This window comes from Peromyscus maniculatus, chromosome 3, assembly GCF_049852395.1.
Source record: "Peromyscus maniculatus bairdii isolate BWxNUB_F1_BW_parent chromosome 3, HU_Pman_BW_mat_3.1, whole genome shotgun sequence".
In the NCBI taxonomy this organism is placed as follows: domain Eukaryota; kingdom Metazoa; phylum Chordata; class Mammalia; order Rodentia; family Cricetidae; genus Peromyscus; species Peromyscus maniculatus.
This window is the reverse complement of record NC_134854.1, coordinates 165,656,101-165,680,732: the sequence shown is the minus strand read 5'-3', so window position 1 is coordinate 165,680,732 and position 24,632 is coordinate 165,656,101. Positions and strand designations below refer to the sequence as shown.

Genomic DNA, 24,632 nt, shown 5'->3' with positions numbered 1-24,632 from the left:
TTTATCTTCAGCAAAAACTAGTGCATCAGTAAGTACCAGGAGATGTGTCTCTAATCATCACACATGTGATCCAGTATCTGTTCACAGTGTACCCTAAGTTAGCCAACATTTTAGTCTGTAGGACTTATTTACACCCTTAAATAATTATTGAGGGTCTCAAAAATCCTTTGGGGGGACATATCAGTATTTACCACATTAGAAGAAACAATTTTTAGGTTTCAGTTAATTTAGAACTAGAAATAACATGTCTATTGGTAACATGGATGCATTTTCAATGAAAAATAACTTTTCTAAAGCAAAATAAGAATTAGAGTGGCATTGTTTACACATTAGCAACCTGTTTAATTGTATGTCTTCATAGGAGATGATTGTACTCACTTATACGTGCATCTTATACCTGCATTCTCTTATTGTGACTAGAGCCCAGAAAGCTACCTGCATTTGTAAAATTACAGTTAGAAGGCTAAAAAACAATTGCTATAAAAATAGTTTTAACCTCGTGTTCCCTGCCACACAAAGTCTTAGGAACCCGTTGGGTTCCTGAATTGCTCTTGTAAGCTAGCCACACTATTTGTGGGAGAGAGGGGCAAAGGTCATATTTCCATGTGATTCTTTTCATCTATCTCATTTGCCATGGCCTACATTTGTTATAATACTTGAAGGCCAACAGGTAAGTTATGTTAGAACTGGCTCCCAGGATGGCCCCAGACACGCAGCAAGAAAGGATAGGTGGGGCAGAGCAGGACAGGGAGTTGGATGAAGGGCTGGGGACAGTGTTTTCTGACCTTGTTTCTGTTATCGAGGGGCTCAGGCACAAGGTGAGGAGGACAATATGTTGGAAAAACAGCTACATTTTTCTCTCTTGGTACCTGGGTGAATAATTCTTGTTCATCAATTAAGTAGACTGTGTATTTCGTGTTTATTTACACTATATACACATACATTGATCTGGAACTATTTATTCTATAATAATGTGGCTTTACTCCCATTCTTTTACAGCCATGCCCCTTTATTTGTAATAATATGTATTGTATAAGGGAAAGGAGAGAAAATGTCTTCATGTAATAGCGACTAAAAAATAACAGATCTTTTCTATTTGGGGATTATTAACTGTATAATTTGCCAGTACTTACTGCACCTGTCGGGAGACAGTGTACTGTAAGCAGAGTCAAAGTTGCAGGGGCTACTGAGAAACTCTTTACGTCTTTCACATTTTTTTTCTTGCCAAAAGTAGTGTTTATCTCTGAATTCCACTCTATTTTTCTTGTGCAGAGGTAACTGTTTTTTAGTACTCATATAGGATTATATGTTATAATTGATCTGATGAGTTATACCAAATAGTTGATCCCAAATCCTTAAAACTACTTTTTAACCTTTGTTTTCCCCACAGGTAACTTAAAGATAAAAATGTCATCAAATATTATCTTTATTTGCCTCATTGCCTAGGTTTTTCTTTCCCCACAATTCGGTTTTGACACCAGACTCCTATTTTGTTGCCTATCATGAAAGAACTGTTCCGATGGCTTTAAAACAGAATTCTGCAACTGTTGGCTCCAACAAAGATGCTCTTAGGCTACCTACTTGCAACTTTTAATATCCAGTCAACCAGGAATACTGCAAGGGTGGATGTGGGGATAGCTGTCAGCAAGCTTATGCAGGTGTGTCCACAGGGTATAGAGCGCTGTGCAGACACTCATCCTTAGTGAAGTCACAATACATTCCTTTGAGAGCCATTAGCTGCTACAAAACAGCAACCTGGCTGTGTGATCAAACACGCTGGATGAATACAGGATGAAGGAACTGGTTTCCCTGTATTTTTATGAAGTGTTGATGAGGGGAGTTGTAAATAAGTATAGCTTACTCCTTTGTACATCTGCAGTCACTGTGTTTCAGAATACCTTAGAGTTTTACATAAAAAGGTGAGTATTAAAGTATTGATAAGTGTTTGATAATCTTGTGTGAGACATGTTCTAATTTAGTTACATTTTTATTATTTTTATTATAAGGCCTGCTGAAAATGACTGAGTATAAACTTGTGGTAGTTGGAGCTGGTGGCGTAGGCAAGAGTGCCTTGACGATACAGCTAATTCAGAATCACTTTGTGGATGAATATGATCCTACGATAGAGGTAAATCTTGCTTTATATTCTACATATGGTTTGTGCAGAACGATCATCCTTTGCATAAAAAAGATACCTCTGATCATTTTTGTATTTATTAGAAAATTATACTGAAATTTATTTCAATTATATGTGATGTCCTTTAGTTTTAAGGCTTTAAACTGAGTGGTAGGTAACCATAGATGCAAAGAGCCCTACTTTCGAGAGAATGTCACAGAGAATAAGGGCTAAGGTGCCCACTGTGTCCTTGTATTTGCAGTTTGGTAAGTATGTTTCATGGTTTTGTGAGAATATAGCTTTGCATTTGATCTGTAGCTGCAGGTTTTTTTTTTGTTGTTGTTGTTGTCGTTTTGTTATTTTTGAGTCAGGGTCTCACTATGTAGCTCTGACTGCCCTAGAACTCACTACTCACTATGTAGACCAGGCCAGCTTTGAATTCACAGAGATATATCCACCTGCCTTGCCTGCCTCTGCCTCCCAAATGCTGGGATTAAAGATGTGTACCACTATGCCTAGTGCAAGTTATTTTTTTGAATGCATTTCATTTTTATGGGTTTCTTAGAATTTTGCTGTGATGGTGAAAATTGTATTATACTAGAAAAATAGAATCATTTGATGGTTGAGTTTTTTAAACTTAATATAGTTTGATGAATAAGATCTTCAGAATTATTTTCAGATATTTTTTATTCCATAAAATCTTAACCAATTAAAGGCCAACTGCTAAAGAATAAAATGAAAACCTGGAAGAGATCTTGAAAAATCAGGTAGTATGTCCTATTGCTGGCAATAGCAAAGAAGGGTTTATTCAACCTCTAAGACCAGCAGGAGGGGCTTTTCTTTAACTGTGCTTGTTAGCTCATTTTTCACAAGGTTATTCACACATTTTATGTGTGATCTAAATATATTAAATTAACATCAGTGAAACAAGAAGTAAATGTTATCTTGCCTTTGAAATAGCCTTTACTGTTAGATTATTTCTTAGACATCTTTACTGCAGGATGTGGACTTCCCAGTCCTAGCTTTTATTCTTTGTCCTACTGTTCCATTTCTAGTTTTTTGAGGTAGGTGCTAATGTACCCTGAGGTGGGCCTTCAGTTAGCTGAGGCCTAGCATGGAGTCATGGTCCTCCCTCCAGCTTCCACCTCTTAAGTGGCCTGTGTGCCTCCATGCTCCAGCAAGGCTGTGCTGGGGAGTCAAACCCAGGGCTTGTGATATGCTAGGCGATCCTTTACCCTCTATATCCCTGTTTCATGTACCAATTTAAAAAGAAACAAAAATCAGTTCTGAAGAATTTTGTAGAGCATTGGAATCATAAGCTATGAAATCTCAAGTAGGTCACCTTACTGTTATGGGTCTCTCTGTGTCTTGAAGAAACACTGTGCTGAGATGGGTTTTGAGGGCATTGGTGAGCTTGGAAAAATGTTTATGTAACTTAAAACATTGAAGGTTGATTAAAAAGAACTGTTAGAAAGTGTCAAATAATTTTAGTAGTGCACCTCCCTCCAAAAAATAGAGCAGAGAGCTGGGCGGTGGTGGTGCACGCCTTCAGTTCTAGCACTCGGGAGGCAGAGGCAGGTGGATCTCTGTGAGTTCGAGGCTAGCCTGGTCTACAAAGTGAGTTCCAGGACAGTATAGGACTAGCTATACAGAGAAACCTTGAATCAAAAAATAAAACAAACAAACAAACAAACAAAGCAGAATGCTCATTTGTAAAGATTTGACTTAAGCATAGAAAGACTTTTATTTGGTTTCCAGTTTTTAAGAAGTTGCATTGGTGAAGTAGAATCCTTTTACATTTATTTTGACAAGTCAGTTCAGGGCTGTACGTAGTTCTGCTTTTTTCTTTGAGGAAGATCAAAAAGTTCACCTGTTTTGATTGGTATTCTAAATCCACAGTTACTTGGTATGTTCTACCATTTAAATCAAATGTAAAAGGAAGTTTTAATATAATACATGTGATGTGTGGAAGTTTTCCTGGGATTTGGAAAATGATTTCAACAGAAGTAATCATCTTCCTTGAAAATCTGAGTGAGTGCATTGTGCTTTCTCCTGTCAGGTCCTAAAGCTTCATGAATATAGACACACAGAACAAGGTCAGAAATGCAGGCTAAAATAGCTTAGGAAACCTGTAGCTCAGACTTGCTAACAATCCATTATGTGCAAGGAAGGTAGAAAAGGTTTCTACATGTAAATTTCTAACTCTGAGTATGATTTCTGCCAAGCCAGAAGACTTGACTCTGGGGAGCACTGATACCCTGTGAACTTTGAAACTGACATCCCCAGGTAGTTAGCCATCTGGAGAAAAGTATCAGAGATCACCCTTATCTCACAAGCTGTGGTGAGTCTCGAGGAAACTGACAAGGTAGTTTCTTTGGGTAGTTCATCTATGAGAAAGGCAAAAGAGCTTAAAGAGACTTGGTTAAATAAAAGTGCCAGCTTCACACCATTACCAAAAGTTTTATTGATGAAAAATGTGGTCAGAGAGAAAATTCATGGGAGCTGGGTCTGGTGGCAGATACTACTCTGAGGCGGGAGGATTTCCAGTTCAAGACCTGCCTGGGTTACAGATTCGGTACAAGGACAGCCTGGGCAACATAGTGCGACCCTATCTTAAAGTGAAAAATAAAAGAAGGACTAGGGATGAAGTGCTTGTACTTTTGGAATTCCATTAGTTTCTCTACTGTAAAAAAAAAAAAAAAAAAAAGGCAAGAAGTCTTTTAAAAATTTAAATGATAATATCACTAAATTTTATTTTAGTGACTTAGACTTTGTGAAAAAATTTGATTTTTATCTCTGAACTTGGGAGGTATTCTAATCGGACTAAGGATATTTAGCTATTTAGTGGTAAGACTGAATTTAAATTTTCTGAAAACAAGTGATATTTCCACTATTGTATTTTTGTTGTTGCTTTTTTTTTTTTCTTTCTTTCTAGACAGGGTTTCAAAAAAACTTGTTTGTTGTTTGTTTGTGTTTTTACCTATAGATACAACCTGTGATTATATCAGTTTATAAATCTATATACACAGGGTTTTTCTGGGTACCCCTAGCTATCCTGGAATTCACTCTGTAGACTAGGCTGGGCTCAAACTCAGAGATTCACCTGCCTCTAGAGTGCTGGGATTAAGGGTGTGCGCCACTGCCACCTGACCACTATGGTTATCTTTTAAAGGTAAGAAAGTAGCTGTTTTTCCAACTAAGAAAATGTTTAATCATCTTCTAGATTATTCATCAGTATACTGTGACTTGAATTTAATTGACTAATGACAGCCTGTGGCAGATACACAATGGAGAACTACATAGGTGTGACCCTAGACCATATTAACAATGGAGACAGTATACATGAGGATCACTTTGACTTGTTCTGAAATATTGTTATTTTTCATGAAGTCCACTAAAGTTCTTCAAAGAAACAATTATCTTGTTAGAGGGACACGGTTATTACAGTCTCATAGGAAGTCCCCAAACAATACTCAGCTAGAAATAGCAAAGAATGAACTAGCCAGCACATCAGTTCTGAGATTAAATAAAGCCTATGTGCTGCATATAGCTTTAAACATTGCTCATACTATCAGATTCATGCCCCAGTGGTAACTTTTATTTTGGTTTTCAAGTATGACATAGATTTAAGTTCACCTTTTGTAAAGTTAAGTTGCTATGCATTATGTTATTTTACTCTAAAGTTGACTAAAACACTGACTTGAAAATAGTTTTATTTTAAAAGCAGTTTTGTTTAAAGCTGTGACCAGCTCTTCTCCCTTTTGTGAGTGCCCTCTACTGGTAACTTACTTGCTTTTATAATAAATAACAATGAAAGCTCAAGTTTGTTGTTTTTTGCTATAGATACAACCTGTGATTATATCAGTTTATAAATCTATCAACTTTACTTGGGTGTCTTATATGTAATTAATAACTTAACATTTTTTACATGGGTTTTACTCTGCTAACACTGATACAGAGATTACTATGTATATTACGTAGGCTTAGCTAAGTAGATGACATATGTACAAGAGGAAAGGAGACCGAATAGGAGAACAGACTGCATTTCCCTGTGAGCACTGGTGGGCTTAACTTGTTGGATGAAAGGACTAAAAGCTGCAGTGTGCTCTGAATTTACCTGCTTGTGCTCTGGGGCCACTGCGTGGACTTTGAAGCATTGTGTGTCAACAAAGGGTTCTAGGAAGGGCTTGTTCAAAATGACAAACAGAAGGTTCCCATTTTGTAGACTAGTTGAGTTGTCTAACTAGAAAAAAATCAGGCAGTGTTTTTAGATTAGTGTTGAGTATTTACTTAGTATTTATTTAGACCTGAATTTTAAAAATTTATTGGCTGTGTATCTGAGATTCTTATGACTAGGTTTTAAGAAAACCTGGAATTCCTTAATTCATAAAATATTATTCAAAGCTCACTTTGTCCCATGAAGTTTTCCTGAGGATTAGAGAAACATTAAGGAGCCAAAAGACTAGCTAGATCCTTCCCTTGATGATGCCTATTCATTTTATATGTATTTTTTAGGAGCAGAATTTAAGTTAGTGATCCAAGACTTTATCCTTTGAGACCATTAGTTTCTTATCTCTGTGCTGGAATGTAGCTCCTTGGTAGATTTCTTAGCTGGCATGGGTGCCGGGAACTGAACTCAGGTCTTCTGCATGACCAGTATATGCTATTAATTGCTGAGCAACCCATACCCTCTTATTGTGATCTTAATTTAATAAAGTTAGTAGTAATGAATAGTGATAAATACTGAGAGAGTTAGTGATGCATAATGCCTTAGATAATGGTTTCAACTTTTAATTTTGAAAATTTCAGACCAATAAAGTCCATCATGAAGTTGGAAGTCAAGGCAGGAACTCAAGGCAGGGACTGAAGCAAAGGTCATGGAGGAATGGTGCTTACTGGCTTGCTCTCCATGGCTGGCTAAGCCTATCTGCTTATTCAGTTCAGGACTACCTGCTCATGGTGACACCACTCAGAGAGGGCTGGACCCTCCCACATCAGTCATCATTCTGGCTTACAGGCCTGTAGCATGAATCTTAAAAAGCCTTATTAATAAGAACAAACCTGGAGCCAGGTATTGGGGTGAACGCTAGAAGATCAGAGAGACAGAACAAGCCACAGCCACCTCACCTTGCTAATTCCTCAGCTGATCCTGTTTCCTCAGACTGGAAACCTCTGTGTCCTCATCTGAATGAATCTCAGCTGAACTACTGAAAACCAAACTATTTTGGTTAACTAAAAGCTAAAAGCTTAACCAGGCTCTACTTCCTGGTCCTTACGCCTTATATACCTTTCTGCTTCCTGCCATCTCTTCCTGGGATTAAAGGTATGAGTCACTATGCCTGTCTGTTTCCAGTGTGGCCTTGAACTCACAGAGATCCAGACGGATCTCTGCCTTCAGAATGCTAGGATTAAAGGTGTGAGTGCCACCATTTTCTGGCCTCTATGTCTATGTAGTGACTGTTCTGTTCTCTGACCCCAGATAAATTTCTTAGGGTGCACAATATATTGGGGAACACAATATCACCACACAGGTCAGTCTGATGGAGGTATTTTCTCAATTGAGCTTTCTTTTCCCGGATGCCCCTTCCTGCATCAAGTTGACACAACAAAAACAAAAAACCAAGCAGTACAGCATTCAGACACATAAAATAAAAATATTTTTTTGAAAAATGTAACATACTTTAATATTAGATAGAATTAGCATAGTTGCTAGGGAGAATTTGGAGAAATCTGCACAGCGCATGCTCTTGTCCACATAACTTCAAACTCTGGTGGTGTTGGCAACACATACCAAAATATAAAATGTATGTCCTTTGACTAGGTAATTCAGCTTCTCAGAAAGTTATCCTGTGGATTTAATTGCTAAATGTTTAAAATATATGTTTTTCAACAAGAATGTTTATTATGCTGGTAAAGATTTTTAACCGAACCCAGATTTGGTTGCCAGCACCCATATTGGGCAGCTTGCAGTTCCAGCTCTCCAGCATCTGATGCCTCCTTCTGGCTTCTTCCGGTACCTGTATGTACATGATTTACTTACATATACTCGGGCATACACACATCCACATAAAATAAAACATGAAAATAACTACATGTCTGCCAATGGAAAATTATGATCTGTCCATACAAGTTATATTTTCAAATTATTGGAAAAGATTAAGTAAGTTTATATGTACTATCATCATTGAAAAATGTCTATTACATAGGCTGGGCCACAGCACATTATGCTGAACACTGTTTATTTAAAACCAAACTTAATTACTCCTTCATCCTCTGTGCTCTTCAGTTTTTAAAAGTGAATATACATACATAAACCCCAAAAGTAGTTACATTCGATTGGAGCTAAGGAAGTATAAATACTGATTTTGAAGATAGAGCACTAAAGTTTTAGATTATCAGATTGTTGTGATTAGAGTTCCCTCTTTTTACAGTTACAATGTGTTTAACAGTAAGGATGCACTCTTGGTTTAAGAAATTTGACATCAAGGCCAGGTAAAGAGAGAGTTGTATAAAACATGAGAATTACATTGATATCTGTAATTATTAAGACTGCTCTATGGTCATTTCAGCTCCCTAATCTTACCTTGACACAAACAGTAATTGGTGGGAAAACACCCTGTGACTTCAGAAGGTTGTAGATACATGTCTTTTAATATTCTTGTTTTCAAAATCCCGCTTCCTTGTGTTTATTCAGATTTTTGAACTAATGGTAGTTTTATCCCATAGGAGTAGTACACATTTTATTTTCTTGAATGTAAAGAGTTATCCTAATTCTAAGAATTTGGAAAATAAGTTTTTGGCTTTCTTTAACCCTTCTTTTAAAAAATTTGTAATCTCACATTTTGTCATGAACTCAAGGTTTTTAATATCCTTGTTCACCAATCAAAATAGAAATACTGAACTGTTGGTTTTAGTTCTCCTTCCTTGGACTTGTCCAGACCTACTGTGTTTTGATATGGTAACTTGAATTGCAAAGATCATTCTAAGTACAGATTTCTTATGATTTTATAAGGATAAGATGCGCTTCTGGACAGTTGCTAGTGCCAATGACCTGTGTCCTACTTTTTTGGTCAGTAGTAGCATGCTTGATATACTATATTAAAGAATTATAATTAACTTTTTATAGCACTTTTCATTTTATGAAGATTGTTGTTTTTAATCTTCAGCTGTATGATTATATCCATTTTTTATCGAAAGAACAATGGCTTGGAGTAGATGGGAGATGAAGTAGTTTGCCAAGACCACAAATAGTTTTCTATACCACAGGGAAGGAAAGTTCTATAGTTGCCTGTAGCTAAAGACTCCAGGCCTATCTCTAGCTTAGTTTTCTGTTCTGAACACTGAGACCTGCCTTTCAAGATGTCTTTATGTCAGACCCAGTAGGGCAACCTGTGAACATCGAGAATTAAAATTACACCCATCTCTACACTTCATTATGTTTCTGTCTTTAAAACATTGAGCTGAAAATCATGTAGAACAAAATAACCTTTTGAAATATGCAGTCAGTGATGGCTAGTCCTTTCTCAGGGTTACATCACTGCTATTTAGTTACAGGGTATTTTCATCACACCAGAAGCCTTCTCTTTCCACTCCCTGGCAGCCATTAACTGCTTTCTGTCACATGTGCATATACAGTGTAGCTCTTGGTGTCTGACTTTACATGTTTTCAGGGTTTAATCCTTGTTACAATATTAGCACTTCATTCTTTTTTATGGCAGGGTAGAACTCTATTATGGACATACCATATTTTGTTTATCCTTTCATCAATTAATGGGCATTTGGGTTCTCCTTAGGGCTGTGTTGAATAATAGTTCTGTTGTACATTTATGTACAGATTTTTGTGTGACCATCTCTTTCAGTTCTCTTGAGATTGGCCTTGTGTTTGACTTGTTGAGGACATGCCAATTTATTGTTCACAGCGGCTGTACCACTTCTACATTCCACCAGCCACCTTTGAGGGCAGCCATGCCGGTTACACCAGCTAAGTGTTCTCACAGCTGGACAGCCTTCTCATCCCTACTGCTGTGGCCACCTTAGGAATGTTCTTTTGTCTCTTGTAATTTCTTTATTCCCCTAGTTCCTCCTCTCTCCCTTCTGTATTGAACAGTTATTGAAGTCAGAAGTGCACTTGATATTTCCATATTGAGAACTTCATATGGAGGATTAGTTAATTAGGTATTAGGAGACTAAAAAGCAGAAAGACAGCACTGAACTAATATGATAACATCCAGAAGTGGCTACCATCCCTGATAAAGAATTGCTGCAAAGATTTGGGGGATATTGAAATTAAAAACTCAGAATGTGCCCAATGGTGCAGAGGCTTCACCTGCAACTATTGCTGGTACCTCTGGGTATATGTGCTGAGCTAAAGCAATATCTGGAAGGAAAAAACAACAAACTCACCTTTTACAATTTGTTGCAATGCTTGCAGTTAGGATGGAGAATCTTAAGTGCCCCTTCCTACCTAAGCATTTCAGGGATAATTGGACAGAGTCCATGCAGTGTGCAGGACTCTGCAAGCTGGCTTTTGCTTGGTTGCCCTGCTTTACTCCCTGCTATTTGCTCTTATTCCCACTAAGCTAAGATGTATTGAACTCTTTGAATCTGTGGTACTTAGCATAGTGTTTCCTGCTTCTTGTACATTTTCTCTGCTGCTGTCTACGTGACCTCCTCCCCCTGTCTTTCTTGAGTCATATAAGCACACTTCATCTCTTGTACGGTACCATTGCACTTTGTACTGTTTAGTGGTAACATTTCCATTTCCTTAATTGCTTACATTCATTTCTTTTCCTCAGATTGACTTCCTCCATTTACAGGCTGAGCTGATTGTGCTGGTACACACTTGTAATTCTATCACTTGGGGACTGAGGCAGGAAGATTTTTAATTTGAGGTCAGTCTGGACTACATAGTGATACTGTCTCAGAAGAACAAACCCACCAGGCAGGCATGGTAGTACATGCCTTTAATCCCAACACTCGGAGGCAGAGGTAGACCATCTGTCTGAGTTCTAGGACAGTCTGTTCTGTATAGCAACTTCTAGGGCTACCTGTTCCAGGAAAAGGAAAAGAAAGAAAAAAGAGAGAGAGGAAGGAAAGAAGGGAGGGAAAGGAAAGTCAAAGATAAAACAGAATCTTTTTTTTTTTTTTTTTTAAAGAAAACAAAAACAAAAACTGAGTACAGATTGAATATCTTACATGGAATGCTTAGAACCAAAAATAAGTCATGCCAATGGATATCTCTTTGGGCCACCAGCTCACCAGAAAAAAAAAAATTAAAAAAGAAGACATGGAGACTTATTAATTATGAAAGCTCAGCCTATAGCTTAGGCTTGTCCCAGTAGCTTTTATAACTTAAATCAACCCATTTCTATTAATCTACATTTTGCCTCGTGGCTTTTTACCTCTCTTTCATCTTGCAACTGCTGTTTCCTCTCTGGGTCCTCTAGTGTTTCCCAAGCCTAGATTCATCTCCTCTTCTCTCTCTGCCCAGAAGTCCCACCTGACCTCTTCCTGCCTAACTATTGGTCATTTAGCTCTTCATTAAACCAATCAGAAGGTACCTTGGCAAAGACACACCTTCACAGCGTACAAAAAGATTATTCCACAGCAGTTTCAAATTTCAGTTTCTAGGATTTTTGGAATGGTTGTGCATTTTCACTGGTTGAACATCCAGTGTTTTAGACTTTAGAACATTTCTGGTTTTAGATTAGGGAGCTGTAAGCCTGGCCGAAGATGTGACCTTTAGGATCGCAGTGGCTGTCCTGGAGTACAGCAGAGTAGGTAGGAAAGCCATGTTCCCCTCCCTGCAGTTCTTTTTGTTTGTAAAGAGTCTCATATAGCTGAGTCTGGCCTTGAACTGAACTCAGTACACACCCTGACTTCCAACTCCTGATCTTCATGCCTCAGCCTCCCAAATGACTTCTGGGATTACAGACATGTACCCCTCAGCCCCAGTCTTGCCTGATTTTGTTCTGTTATTAATCATACCAAGCTGCTGTGAATATTTCTAGCTATCTGAGAACTGACCATACAACCTTAATAAACAGTGGTATAGAACACATTCTTTAATGGATTCAAATCTTGAGAAATGTAATAAATTAAAGTGCATGACTATTAACAGAGGAAGTAAATTTCATAATTTTTCCCTATAGATGTTATAAGCAGTGAAAAATACTTGTAATACATGTTAAGAAAACAGCAAACCACTACAGAAGTAAATCTTCAAATAACACATGAGCTGATATTTCAACAGTTCTATTCATAAAGAAAGGAAGGCACAGCCTGAAGGTGGAGATCGAATGAGATAGTACCTGCAATGTACTTATCATGCTGTGTGGCACATAAAGAAGGACTTAGCACACCTTGGCTGCTGGATTACTATTGATAGTAGTAGGAACCCTTTCAGCCAAAGTTTCATGAGCTAGTTTTCTGTTTACTTTGCCTGTTTTCCCAAGTTGATTATTCTAAAAAATGAGCATGCTGAATATATTCAGTTACACTAGAAAACTATAAACTGTTCTGGTCATTGAGTTTTCTTTGTCTTGAGTGGTTTGTCCCTCTCTGCCCCAATTCCTCTTAATGATTCCACAGATAAGTTTATGTTCATTACAACATTAAAGGCAGACAGGTGGTGGTGGTACATTCCTTTAATCCCAGCACTCAGGAGGCAGAGGCAGGTGGATCTCTGTTAGTTTGAGGCCAGCCTGTGAGAATAAGCTCTAGGACAGCGAAGTCTACACGGAGAAATTCTGTCTCAAAAAAAAGTCATACAAGTCAACATAAAAAAAAAGATACGAAGGAACCAAGGCATGGCTGAAGTAGGAAGATATAAAAACTAACATTATTCTCCAAAGAAATGCATGATAAAACCACACAAATTTTTAGCTTATCAAAATTATTTTTTAACTAGAAATAGGAAGTTTTTGTTAGTAGTGATGAATGGTTATATTCTCATTGTTTGAGAAAGTGATGTAATGCATATCCTTTGTGTACCAACTTTTTGCCTTTTTTTTTTTTTTTTTTTTTTTTTTTGATACTGAGTTTTCTCAAGTAGCCCAGGTTAGCATTAAACTCACTGTATAATAATAACTCCCACTGGCCTCCTCCCTCCCTGGGATTACAGATGTGTGCCTCAAAGCCTGGCTGTTTTGTCATAACTTAACATTTGTACCTCATTTGATTTAGTTCTTCATGGTCCAAAATTTAAGATAGTTGAAAAACTCAGCTGTTCTTAGTCTTTTCCATATCATAAATGTTCTAAAATAGTACATGTTATTCTGATGATGTTTTTACATAAAAATCTATATTCTGTATGATTTGAATGAAAATACTAGTATTAAATTTGTTAGTATTTTATAGTTAAAAATGACTCCATTATCTTATTAAAATTTATAGCTTTTAAAAGCTTATCTTAAACTCACATTTGGTTCTAGAAGACACTTTAAAAAACTGAAAAGGATTTAAAACTAAACTGTTGATTTAAAAAACTCTTCATGCAAACTAATATATTGGAAGCAGTAGTTTTTGTGTGGTTTCATTTTAGATATGCAGTATCTTTAGCAGAATGTTGGAGAGGGGCTGGAACAATTTTAAAATTTTGAAGAAAACAGATCTTAAGAGGACAGGAAGGATACCTGCTAGGAACCAGTGGCTGCCACAGACAAGACAGCTGCCTGTGGACTAAGGGTGTCTGAATCTGTATCTGTATGTGTACTAGGGGACAACTAAGGGGTGGTGGTGGTGGATGCCTGGATTTCTGGTGCATTTTGAGAATAGATAATGATGTAATACTTTTAGTTATTGTTGAATACCTATGTAAATTTTTGTAACACCTTTTAGGATACCTTGCTAGTGGATAACTGTCATTTTTAAGTCAACTGTTATTTCCTTAAAATCATCATACATGCTGTTGTTTCAAAGGCTATGAACATTTGTAATGCTATAAACAAACAAACAAATAAATAAGTACAGAATTGCTTTCCAAAAGAAATGTGCCTCATTTTATCACCAGAAATGGTTTAATTCCACCAATTTTATTTTGAAATTTTATACTACCTCACAGAGGGAAAATATGGCACTTTGGCTGGGGATAAGAGGACTACATGGAATAACTTTTCCTTATTCTGTTACTGTGCTGAGTGAGTTTAAGTGACTTTTTTTTGTCCTAATTTACTGAGGATATTAGTAACTTGCTACCCTGATGTACCTTCTTTGAAGGCAGGAAATAACATTCATTTAAAATGTGAAATATTGGTGCTTCTCTTTGCTCCATCATTAACTAGTTTCCTTATAGAATCTATTTTAAATTGACTGAACTTTGGTATTGTGAACTTTGATAATGTGATGATTATTTTTAAGTAAGGAAATAAACAGTTTGTTTTCAGAGTACTTCAAATTTATGAAGTTACTTTACTGGCTTACCCACAGGGATTGGCAGATTTTTCTGGAAGATTTTTCTTTATGGGTCTTTGTCATATCATCTTTGGGGGCCCTTGACTTGTTGGTTTTTGTTTCTTTGGGTGGGGGGCATTAAGACAGTGTCTCACTATGGAGACTTGGCTGACCTGAAACTTGCTGTGTAGACATGCTAGCCTTGAACTCACAGAAACTGCCTGCCTCTGCCTCCCAAGGTACTTGCCGGACGGTAGTCATCTTAATGAGTGCTAAATGGTGTGTCATGGTTTGGGTTTGCATTTCTCTTAATGATGTCTTCAAGTGCTTATTGGCCATTTGTCTACTTTGGAGATTATCTGAAGTGCTTTTCCCATTTTGAGTGGGGGAAATCTGTTGCTGAGTTGGGTATGTCCACCTTTTTAAAGATGCACTATAATAACCCAGACTGTGTTTCTACCTTCTCAGGATTCCTACAGGAAACAAGTAGTAATTGATGGAGAAACCTGTCTCTTGGATATTCTCGACACAGCAGGTCAAGAGGAGTACAGTGCAATGAGGGACCAGTACATGAGGACTGGGGAGGGCTTTCTTTGTGTATTTGCCATAAATAATACTAAATCATTTGAAGATATTCACCATTATAGGTGGGTTTAAGTTGAATATGAAAGTTGGCATTCAGAAGTAATGATAGCTTTCATTTATTGATTCTTTGCTAATTGTTATGCCCATATAATCTATTTAAATTTGAAAACATTTGTGTCACAGAATTCTAGTTTTACAAGTGCAGTTCTTAGGGCTTGCAGCAGTTGCATTACTTGTCCCAGCTTGTGCAGATAGTGGTAGTGCTGGCTGAGCACAGGCCCTTCTGAGGCCAGAGCCTTTGTTCTCATATTTCCCTGTACTAGAAAAATAAGGCTTTTAATGTTTTAGATACATAAAAATACCAACCAGAAACAGCAACCTGGAAAGATGCTTTGAGATGGTGCCACTCAGATGGTCTTAAAAGTAATCATATATTATTATAGAATTTCATGGGTTGGATAAGCATGTGGTTTTTTAAAAAATACATTTAGAGTGTGCAAGAGATTGAGAATTAGAGCAGTTACTTGTTTTTTATTTGAAAAGTGACAAATGTATATAAGATTACTTAATCATTCTATGAAATGTCTTCTACATCTTTCCTTGAGGGTTTACAGTAGTCATTACACTGTTCATTAAGCAATATCCCCCTTCCTGGCTGTGCCACGTAAGACAGTAGCATCTTAGTTAAGAGCAGTGGCCTGGTGATAGGGATGAAGTGAGTGGGAAGTACTTTTCTATAGTGGTGCAGAGGTGAGCTTTGTGGTAGCGACCACATGGGGATAGGAACCAGCTCTACTGTGCTTCCAAGTCGCATCTTAGACATTCACGGAAAGTTGTGAGGGAATACAATTTTATTCTAAGTTTAGAATTTATTTGCACATTACATTGACAACAACACATGAGAAGGACTTTTAAAGAATATACATCGTAGTTTCTTTAGTGTTATTCTTTTTAAAAAATCAAGTATTCAGGGCTGGAGAGATGGCCCAGCAGTTACTGACATGTGTTGCTTTTCTAGAGGACCCGAATTAATTCCCAGTGTCAGTCATTTCATGACCACTACAGCTCCAAGGAATCCTATACTCTTGACCTCCACTGACACCTGAACTCACATGCACATACCTATGCACAGACACATGTATATATGATTAAAAATTAAACTTAAAATCAATCTTTCCAATGATTATCTTTCTCTCTTGAGTAGTACAGTAGTCCCCCTTACCCATAGTTTAATTCTTTGACATTTACTCATGCTCACCAAAGTCTGAAAATACTAATTAGAAATTTCTAGGAATAAATGATGCCTAATCCTTGAATAGCTTCTATTACATACTGTTACAATTTTTGTTTTTTAGTCTCTTCCTATACTTATCAATTAGACTATATTATTGATATGTACATACAGGGGAAATAGTATATGAAGGGTTTGGTACCATCCCCACTTTGAAACATTCATTCGGGGTCCTCAGGATATTTTCCCACAGATGGCAGGAAGAGGTGCAAGTTGTGTGAATGCTGATAATTCATGTTGGGTAAAAACAAGCACAGACTTACTCTTGAGTCAGGGTTTCGCTATACAGCTTTGGCTGGCCGGGACCATACTCAGTGGGTGAAAATATTTTCAATTGTATGATACATACTTATGTATCATGTTTCTAAGACAATTTTAAACCAAATTTTGGTTTGGAACGTTCCAGTATGTTTCTTATTGTTGTATACACTCATGCGAATGAATCCTTTCTGTTGTAGTTGAGACTATCAGTATTTGAGTTTTGAACAGATATGTAAGATTTTTTGTCTTGGAGAAACAAGTAAGAGAAGCGAGGAAAATTTGGTATGGTGGAAACTGGAATTTATATGAAGAAAACTCTCAGTAAAGTTCTGTAGGACAGAAATGGAGGGCGAAGTTTGAAATATTTTGTGTCGCTCATGCTTCTGTTTCAAATTTGTTTTTTCCCCAGAGAACAAATTAAAAGAGTAAAAGACTCTGAAGATGTGCCTATGGTCCTAGTGGGGAATAAATGTGATTTGCCTTCTAGAACAGTAGACACAAAACAGGCTCAGGACTTAGCAAGAAGTTATGGGATTCCATTTATTGAAACCTCAGCAAAGACAAGACAGGTAAGTACAACTAGAACAAATGTAAGTCCTTGAGGGTGTGAAGGCTAGCATAACTGTTGTATTTTATCATTTAGTGTGATTCACCTGTCTTTCTCACTATTATCCTGACATACAGTATAAAATAATGTTTATTTGGCAAATGTCTTCTCTTGAGTGGACAGCACTTTTTATCCAGGTACCATGATATTCCTTTGAGGGTTTTGTTTGTTTGTTTGTTTTTGTTTTTTAATTTCTCTCTCTTTCTTACTTTTTCTTTCTTCTTGTTATGGCAAGGACTGAAATAGGGTCTCTCTATGTTCCCCAGCCTGGGAACTGACTCTCTTCTAGATGCATGCTTACAGGTATGCTCCACTATGCCTGGTATTTTGTTTTCTTTTCATACTGAAAATTTTTCTTAGAGTACATTTTACATTTAGGATTCAAGAATTAATGTGGGAAAAAATTCCCACTTAAATGATAAAGACAAATAACAGTGGAATCAATTTTGAGTGTACTATTTTAAAAGCAGTTTTAAGAATTCATGTTTCACCTGGGTGTGGTAGCACACACCTTTAATCTCAGCACTCAGGAGGCAGAGGCAGGTGGATCTCTGTGAGCTCAAGGCCAGCCTGGTCTATAGAGTGAGTTCCGAGACAGCCAGGGCTACACTGAGAAACCCTATCTCGAAAAAACAAAACAAAAAAACAAACTGAAAAAACAAACAAAAAAAGAATTTATGTTTCTAGATTAAATTTTGTTATATTTGAAGAATTATATTTAGGCAGAAATTTGTTGGAGATCTATTTCTTAGAAAGAAAGTTGTTATTAAAATAAGGGAATATTTAGAAAGTGAATAGACATTCTTAAATTACTCACTACATTGTTCTGACAAAGGTACATGTCAGAGCCTGAATTTTGTTTCAAAATCATCTTCATTTTAAAAATAATTTTAAACTTCAGTTGATAATTACATCATTTGTTTGCAGTAACAATTTAGCATATAGGAAAAAGAGTCCTAGAAATGAGTTCATAAAGACTTGATGGAAAACAGTTTCATGTACTGGGTAATTAGTCAACTTATAGTTCATAAATTTATTTGGAGCTTTTATGGGAACCTCCATAAAATGATTTTATAAAGTTCAACTTCTGTGATGAGTTTTTAAAAAATTGAGGAGCACTTCATTTCATGACCAAGTATATAAGAGTCATCCTAGAAATGTTACTGAATTTTGTGAGAGATGTAAAAATTTAAACAAATTTCAAACATGCAGCTGGATGGAGAAATACAAAGAAAATTTCCCTAGGAGGTCATAATGTGCCTCTTGTTTGTACAGATAGGGTGAATATTGAAATAAAATAGTGAATTCTGTTTGAAGGCTTCATTTGAATTAAAAAATGAATTTCTGTAGTTTGGCTGTCACATGGGTGTCTCCTGGGTGCCAGTGTGTTCTTAGTTGACTAAGACTTGACAGAGATCTGATGTTCATTACTTGGCTTCACGATAGAGGAGTTGTTTCATTCATGTCCATCCCATGCTCTAAAGACAGGAAGAGGTTTGATTCTGTGTTCTATTTCCTTGTCCTCTCTGACCAGTCTCCTGGATTTTCCTCAGAAAGCATTTCAGAAAACAGAATTATAGTAATATCTGTGACTTTCTTTTACATTAGAAACACTTCTTTTGAAAGGATTCAAATATGAAATGTAAGAATTTTTTTGAAAACATCTAAAAACCTACTATGTAGACTTGACCATTAACATTTTACTACTTGCATTGTTTAAACTTATGAAGAAAGATGCCTTTTATACTAGTGATCATTGTAGCTGACATTTCACAAAGAAAAGGAAAAGCCCGAGACACAGAAGAGCCTCGCATACTTGAACATGCACACAAATCGGCTGACCTTTTCAAGTCAAAACCCAAACTCTAATCCAGGTGGTTTGTGTTGAAGCCCGTGGTCCTGCACTTCTTTGCACTTCTGTAGTGCTGGCTGAGGAGAAAGGCCACAGAGCACAGTGCAGAGAGACTCCTGGATATCTTAGTGTTGCTCTCCACTTCTCACTTGAGAAGAAATTAAAATAACTGCATTGAATTTATTATTTGTGTGTGACAGAAATGCTTTAGTGTACTATGTTCATAATTGATTAGAACGCTGCCTGCTTCCTTTTAAAATAGCCTTTTAGCTTTAACAGTGTGTATTCTCTGTCTCTGTCTCTGTCTCTCTCTCTCTCATACCTACACACCTTTTAAGATTTTTTTGCTTTGTTCATTTTTGTATGGTTTTAGTGTTTTGACAGTTGTACAGCCCAGGCAAATCTCAAACTCATTATGTAGCAGATGCTGGCCTTGAACTCTTGCCTCTCTACCTCCCATGTGCTGGGATGACAGGCATGTGCCAGCTTACTTTGTCAGTTTAAAGACATATGGTACAGAAATTAACTTAAATTTGCTTAGCTTAAATTTGCCTTTTAGATAGTTAGTTTGAGTCATCTAACATGTATAGAGGTAAGATACACAAGAAATTCTTAAGCTATGCTTAGCCCTTGTATTTATACCCTATTCTGTTGGTCTCTTTTATGTAACAGTATGTTGCTAAACTATAACTTAGATACTCATTTTTCAATGTACTTGATTTGTTTAGAAATTAATTTGCTTTGAAGAGTCATTAATATTTCTTGAAACTGATATTTATAAAGTTTTAGAAGATTCTAAAGAGCTACTCCAAATAATTTTGGTAATTTATAATATACAGTGTACATTTTAATAAATTTTACATCTCCAGTTTTTGTGAAAATTTGAAGCTCCTTTTGGGGGAGTATTTTGTTACTATCTTTTATTTGCTTATTTGTTATTTTAATTAAATATATATGTCCTTATTCTATTTTGTTAGCAACCTGTTCTTGTTCATGAGCTTAACAAAAGCACCAAAAAAAAAAAAATGTATTTATGGTAATAGGAACTGAACGTTCATTCAGAAGTTCTCAAAGATGTAAGTCATGGCACGGCGAGCATTTTTTGCAGGGGCCCAGATAGTGACGTGGTGTTTTAACACATCATTTTCCCTAAGAAGCCTTGAAAATATCATACTCCTTGTCAGCTTATACCAGAACAATTGATCCTGCCTATAATTGGCTGGAATATGCTAATTTCAACCTCTAGGTTATAGTTGATGAGATTCTAGTAGTTACACAAGACCCTTGACCTAAAAGTTACAACCTGATTTTACCATTTTAAAGCGAAATTTGTGTATTTAGTGAAAAAAAAAAATATATTTTACTACTTTTTAAGATAAGGGTTGCAGAATATATTTTTACCAGTACATTACTTGCTAATTTTAAAATACACATTAACTTACCAGTATATAATGGTAGATAGGTAGGTGATAGGTAGGTAGGTAGGTAGATAGATATATAGATAGATAGATAGATAGATAGATAGATAGATAGATAGATAGATAGATAGATATCGGTGATTGGTAGATAAATAGATAGGTGGATTGATTGATTGTGTGTGTGTCCGTCCGTCTGTCCCCATCCCCAGTCCCTGGGACTACGGATGTGTGGCATTGTGCTTAGCTATTTTTGTGGTTTTATCTGAATGGGTAAAGAAACTAAATTAAATTTGCTGGTATGCTATTATGTGGCCCTGATATTCATAGTCTAGAAAGATTGATACTTCACAATTATCAAGACACTTAGGAACTGACAGATTTTTCTGATTCCTTTGGACTTCATGTCAGAAAAGGCTGTTGAGACTGAAACCCCTAACACCTTGAGATTCTAACACTTTGAGATTAGTTGTGAGTTTGCCAGGCTGCTAAAAACAAAAGTCAGAGTGACTGGTGTCAGGTAGATGATAAGCAGGGGTCTCAGAATAGCCAGTCTAGCTTTTTTACATTTGGTGGTCTTGATTTGAGCAATGTAAAGTTAGTTTCCAAACTTAAAAGTCACCCAATAGTCATTAATTTCTTGGTTTGTTGTTAATTTCTAGATATATAAAATTAGTTGATAGAAAGCCTCTCAGAAAGAAAGCTTATCATAAAACTGTTTAAGAAAGCAAAACAAATTTTAAAACCTCAGGTACCTTATCTAATAATTGTTCTTTTCCCTGTGAGGTCAGTGTTTTGAACTTGGAGTTAGAAGTGGACAGTTACTGAACACTTGCTGTGTGGTTGTACTTCAGTAGTCCTGAGATGGGTTATAGTTTGACAGGGCTTCTGGAGGAAAGGCAGGGAGGTGAGGTTGGTACTGGGAACTAGGTCTGGTTTCTCCACCCCTCTCCCAGAAGGCCAGTGTGCTTGTGTGAAGCCACAGTTGGTGCTACATGCATGTCATTCCCTTGACAGAATTCTGCACGGTGTTTTGCAGATTCAACAGGGAAGAAAACAATGATAAAAATGCACTTACTGAGAGCAAATGAAAATGTTTGTTAGCAGGTCTCTAAGGGGGTGCTCTGTTTCCATAGTCTCGTCTGCTTTGTGCTCAAAATATTGTCAGAACTCTGTTTAAAAAAGAATTACATACTTAAACTTGAATACTCTTGTTTATACATAGATATTTTCATTTTCCTTTAAAGTGAGCAAATGTGGCAATAAGTTATACCCTCAAGGACAAACCACTATGCACCTTAAGGGTTTAACAAGGAGTTGTAGTTATCTTATTTTTAAATGTTACTTCAAAGTTCAGAATATTAAAATCAGTAGTCTACATTATAGTCATGTACCATATGTAGTGTTTAGAAGTAAGAGAGAGTGCTGGTGGTAGGATGAGGGTAAATAACATTGTTTTCAAGTTCTTGATGTCAGTATAACTTTGAAGCTTATTTTCAAGGAATAACTAAGTATGGAAAATGTGGTAAATAACTTTTAAATTTAAATTTTATATTCATAAAACTAAGAAATGGAAAGTTTTTCTGTAGTAACTATTTTTTGTGTTATTAATTATCTTGGCCACTGAGATCCTAATACTGAATTCCTGGTGATGGGTAGTTGTCTCTTTAATTACTGGCTTCCAATTCTCTCTCTGCATTGCTGGAAACAAAAATCAAATATTCTTGTATTGGTGATGGGGATGCTCACACTAAAAAAGCAGACACATTAAACTGTTAAACTCAAATTTTGCTTCTGTTAAATTAGAGGACAGATCCCTCTTTTTCCTCCCTTCATAGCACATTGACCTCTACATTGACATTGTAAGTTTTTTTTAAAAAGAAGGAATAAAGATGTACATTCTTTAAGATTTTAAGAAAATATGAGCTTTTGCCTGGTTTGTCTCTTTCTCTGTATAAATAAATATATAAATATATGGAGAATTTCTTTCGTTGGCTTTCAAGTTAAAAGAGAATAATTATTTATGAAAATATAAATTGACTAGTCTTGCTTTACATTTTAAATGCTTTGCAGGTAATTTATCTTAAATAACTTATTTTATATAATATGAACATTTTTGATATCTTTTTGAAGAATGAATAAATAGTAAAACTTTTGCCTTGAGAATGAATGATAAAACTACTGAAAACTAGTACACGCAGATACAAGTGGGGATGTATTTTAAATGCCACATTTAGTGATTTTTAAAAGTTGAAAATGTTTCTTCCTCTGTAGGATAAGTAGTTAGTTGATTAAATTGATTCTATTAAAATAAGATTGGATTGGAGAGCGGGAGAGATGGCTCAGGTATTAAGCATGCTCTACAGCGGGCAGTGGTGGCACACACCTTTAATCCCAGCACTCAGGAGGCAGAGGCAGGCGGATCTCAGAGGCCAGCCTGGTCTGCAGAGTGAGTTCCAGGACAGGCAGGCCAGACTGTAATACAGAAAAACCCTGTCTCGAACCCCACCCCCCCCAAAAAAAAAGAGTGCTTGCTGCTCTTTGAGAGGACATGACTTTGGTTCCTGCCTCCCACTTGGGTGGCTAGCAACCACCTGTAACTCCAGCTCTGGCCTCCAAAGACACCTGTACACACATTGAAATATTTTTTAGAAAAGATTTTTCTAGAACTATAATAATTTTTATTATTAGATCATTTTAAATGAGTATTTTTCACTGGATGGCACATGGTATTAGCCAGAAGTATATATTTTAATATGGAATCATTATTTAAATGCCTGCTTGTTTACTGAAACTCAATTTTATGAATTTTAAAGGTAAATTACTGACCTTCACTGAAGTGGTTCTTAATACATTCTTGAGATTTGTAAAACTTAATGTGCCCTAAATAATTGAAGTATCTTTTTCTTAACTGTTGAAGGCAGCAAATGAGTTACACATGCAAAAATCAATCCTTTGTTGTTGACTTACTGCCCTCAATACCGAATGCCTGATTGAATTTAAAATTATAAATTGTTTTTGTTATATTAGCTTCTTAGGTGCTAGATACATTTATCACATTTGGTTCAATGAAAACTTTGATTTTTACCAATTGTAGAAAAATAATATACCAGTCCCCTATGTAAGCAATTCATTATTAAAATGAAATAAAATGTTTAAAATTAAATATGTAGTAAAATATGCCAGCTTTCCTAAGTATTTATCTTTTTTTTTTTTATTTAAAGAAGAATGGAATATTACATCTGAGGTTGAATTTGTACTACATGTATGTGAAGTTTCTGGACTTCTCTTAGATAAACTTCTACTTTGGTGGTGCATTTTTCTGATGAAATTAGCATTACAGTTATAAGTACTTTGTGCCTTTTAGGCTATTGCCTAATTTTCTGTTTTGAGAAAGTTGAAAACCTTTCTCTCCCTAAAGGCTGTTTATGATTCTCCTTGCTATAGCTTTATACCACAGCCTTGAGTCAGAAAACCCCATTAGAGGGGCTGGAGAGATGGCTCAGCAGTTAGGAGCACTTCCTGCTCTTCAGAGGTTCTGGGTTCAGTTCCATACAAGTGGTTCACAGCCATTGTGACCCAGTTCTAGGCCATCTGATTGATTCTGACCTTGAAGGCACCAGGTGTGCACAAAGTGCACAGACACAGATGCAGTCAAAACACTCATGAACATAAAGTACGGCACATTCTCACATAATTACAAAGAACCCCCTTAGCCAGTGTTGTCTGGGCAGTTCTCTGCAGGCTGTTTGAGACTTGTATAAGATACAAAAGGTTTGCTCCTATCATTTATTTCAAATAGTTTGTGGAATTTCTTATTTTGGTAAATAACTCCTATTTTAACTTATTTAAATACTGTAATTACCCATCCACTGTGTACCAGTCTCAGATGGACATAGGGACTTAGAAATTGATTAGAAAGTACCTAATTGAAGATGAAACTGGAGGTTCCAGTGTCTGGACTCACCTTGGTTGGGACATGGGTTTTGGGTTTGGTTTTAGCAAGGCTTCATGTCCCTAGTCTGCCTCTCACTCTGCTCTCCAACTGGGTGGAAGGTGACATCTGTGGTGTATGGAGATCACTTGTCTTCCTTTGTCCAAGGCAGTTCCTCAAA

General features: G+C 36.5%; 1 protein-coding gene and 1 long non-coding RNA gene across 4 annotated transcripts in view; one reads left to right on the top strand and one right to left on the bottom strand.

The window, feature by feature from the left end:
• The window catches only part of Kras (KRAS proto-oncogene, GTPase), a 35,106-nt gene that overhangs the window by 1,438 nt on the left and 9,036 nt on the right, over positions 1 to 24,632 (top strand). For all 3 annotated transcript variants that reach the window (XM_076568295.1, XM_076568293.1, XM_016008321.3), the window contains 3 exons: positions 2,007 to 2,128; positions 14,975 to 15,153; positions 17,053 to 17,212. In XM_076568295.1, the coding sequence (XP_076424410.1) occupies positions 2,018 to 2,128; positions 14,975 to 15,153; positions 17,053 to 17,212 (450 nt within the window). In that variant the 5' untranslated portion in view covers positions 2,007 to 2,017. Of the gene's footprint in view, positions 1 to 2,006; positions 2,129 to 14,974; positions 15,154 to 17,052; positions 17,213 to 24,632 lie in introns of those variants that run through there.
• LOC143272570 (uncharacterized) lies at positions 11 to 24,632 on the bottom strand. Its single transcript, XR_013050243.1, has 2 exons — positions 24,485 to 24,632; positions 11 to 22,218 (listed from the first exon to the last, which is right to left on the bottom strand). It is a non-coding gene; the product is annotated as an uncharacterized LOC143272570 (long non-coding RNA).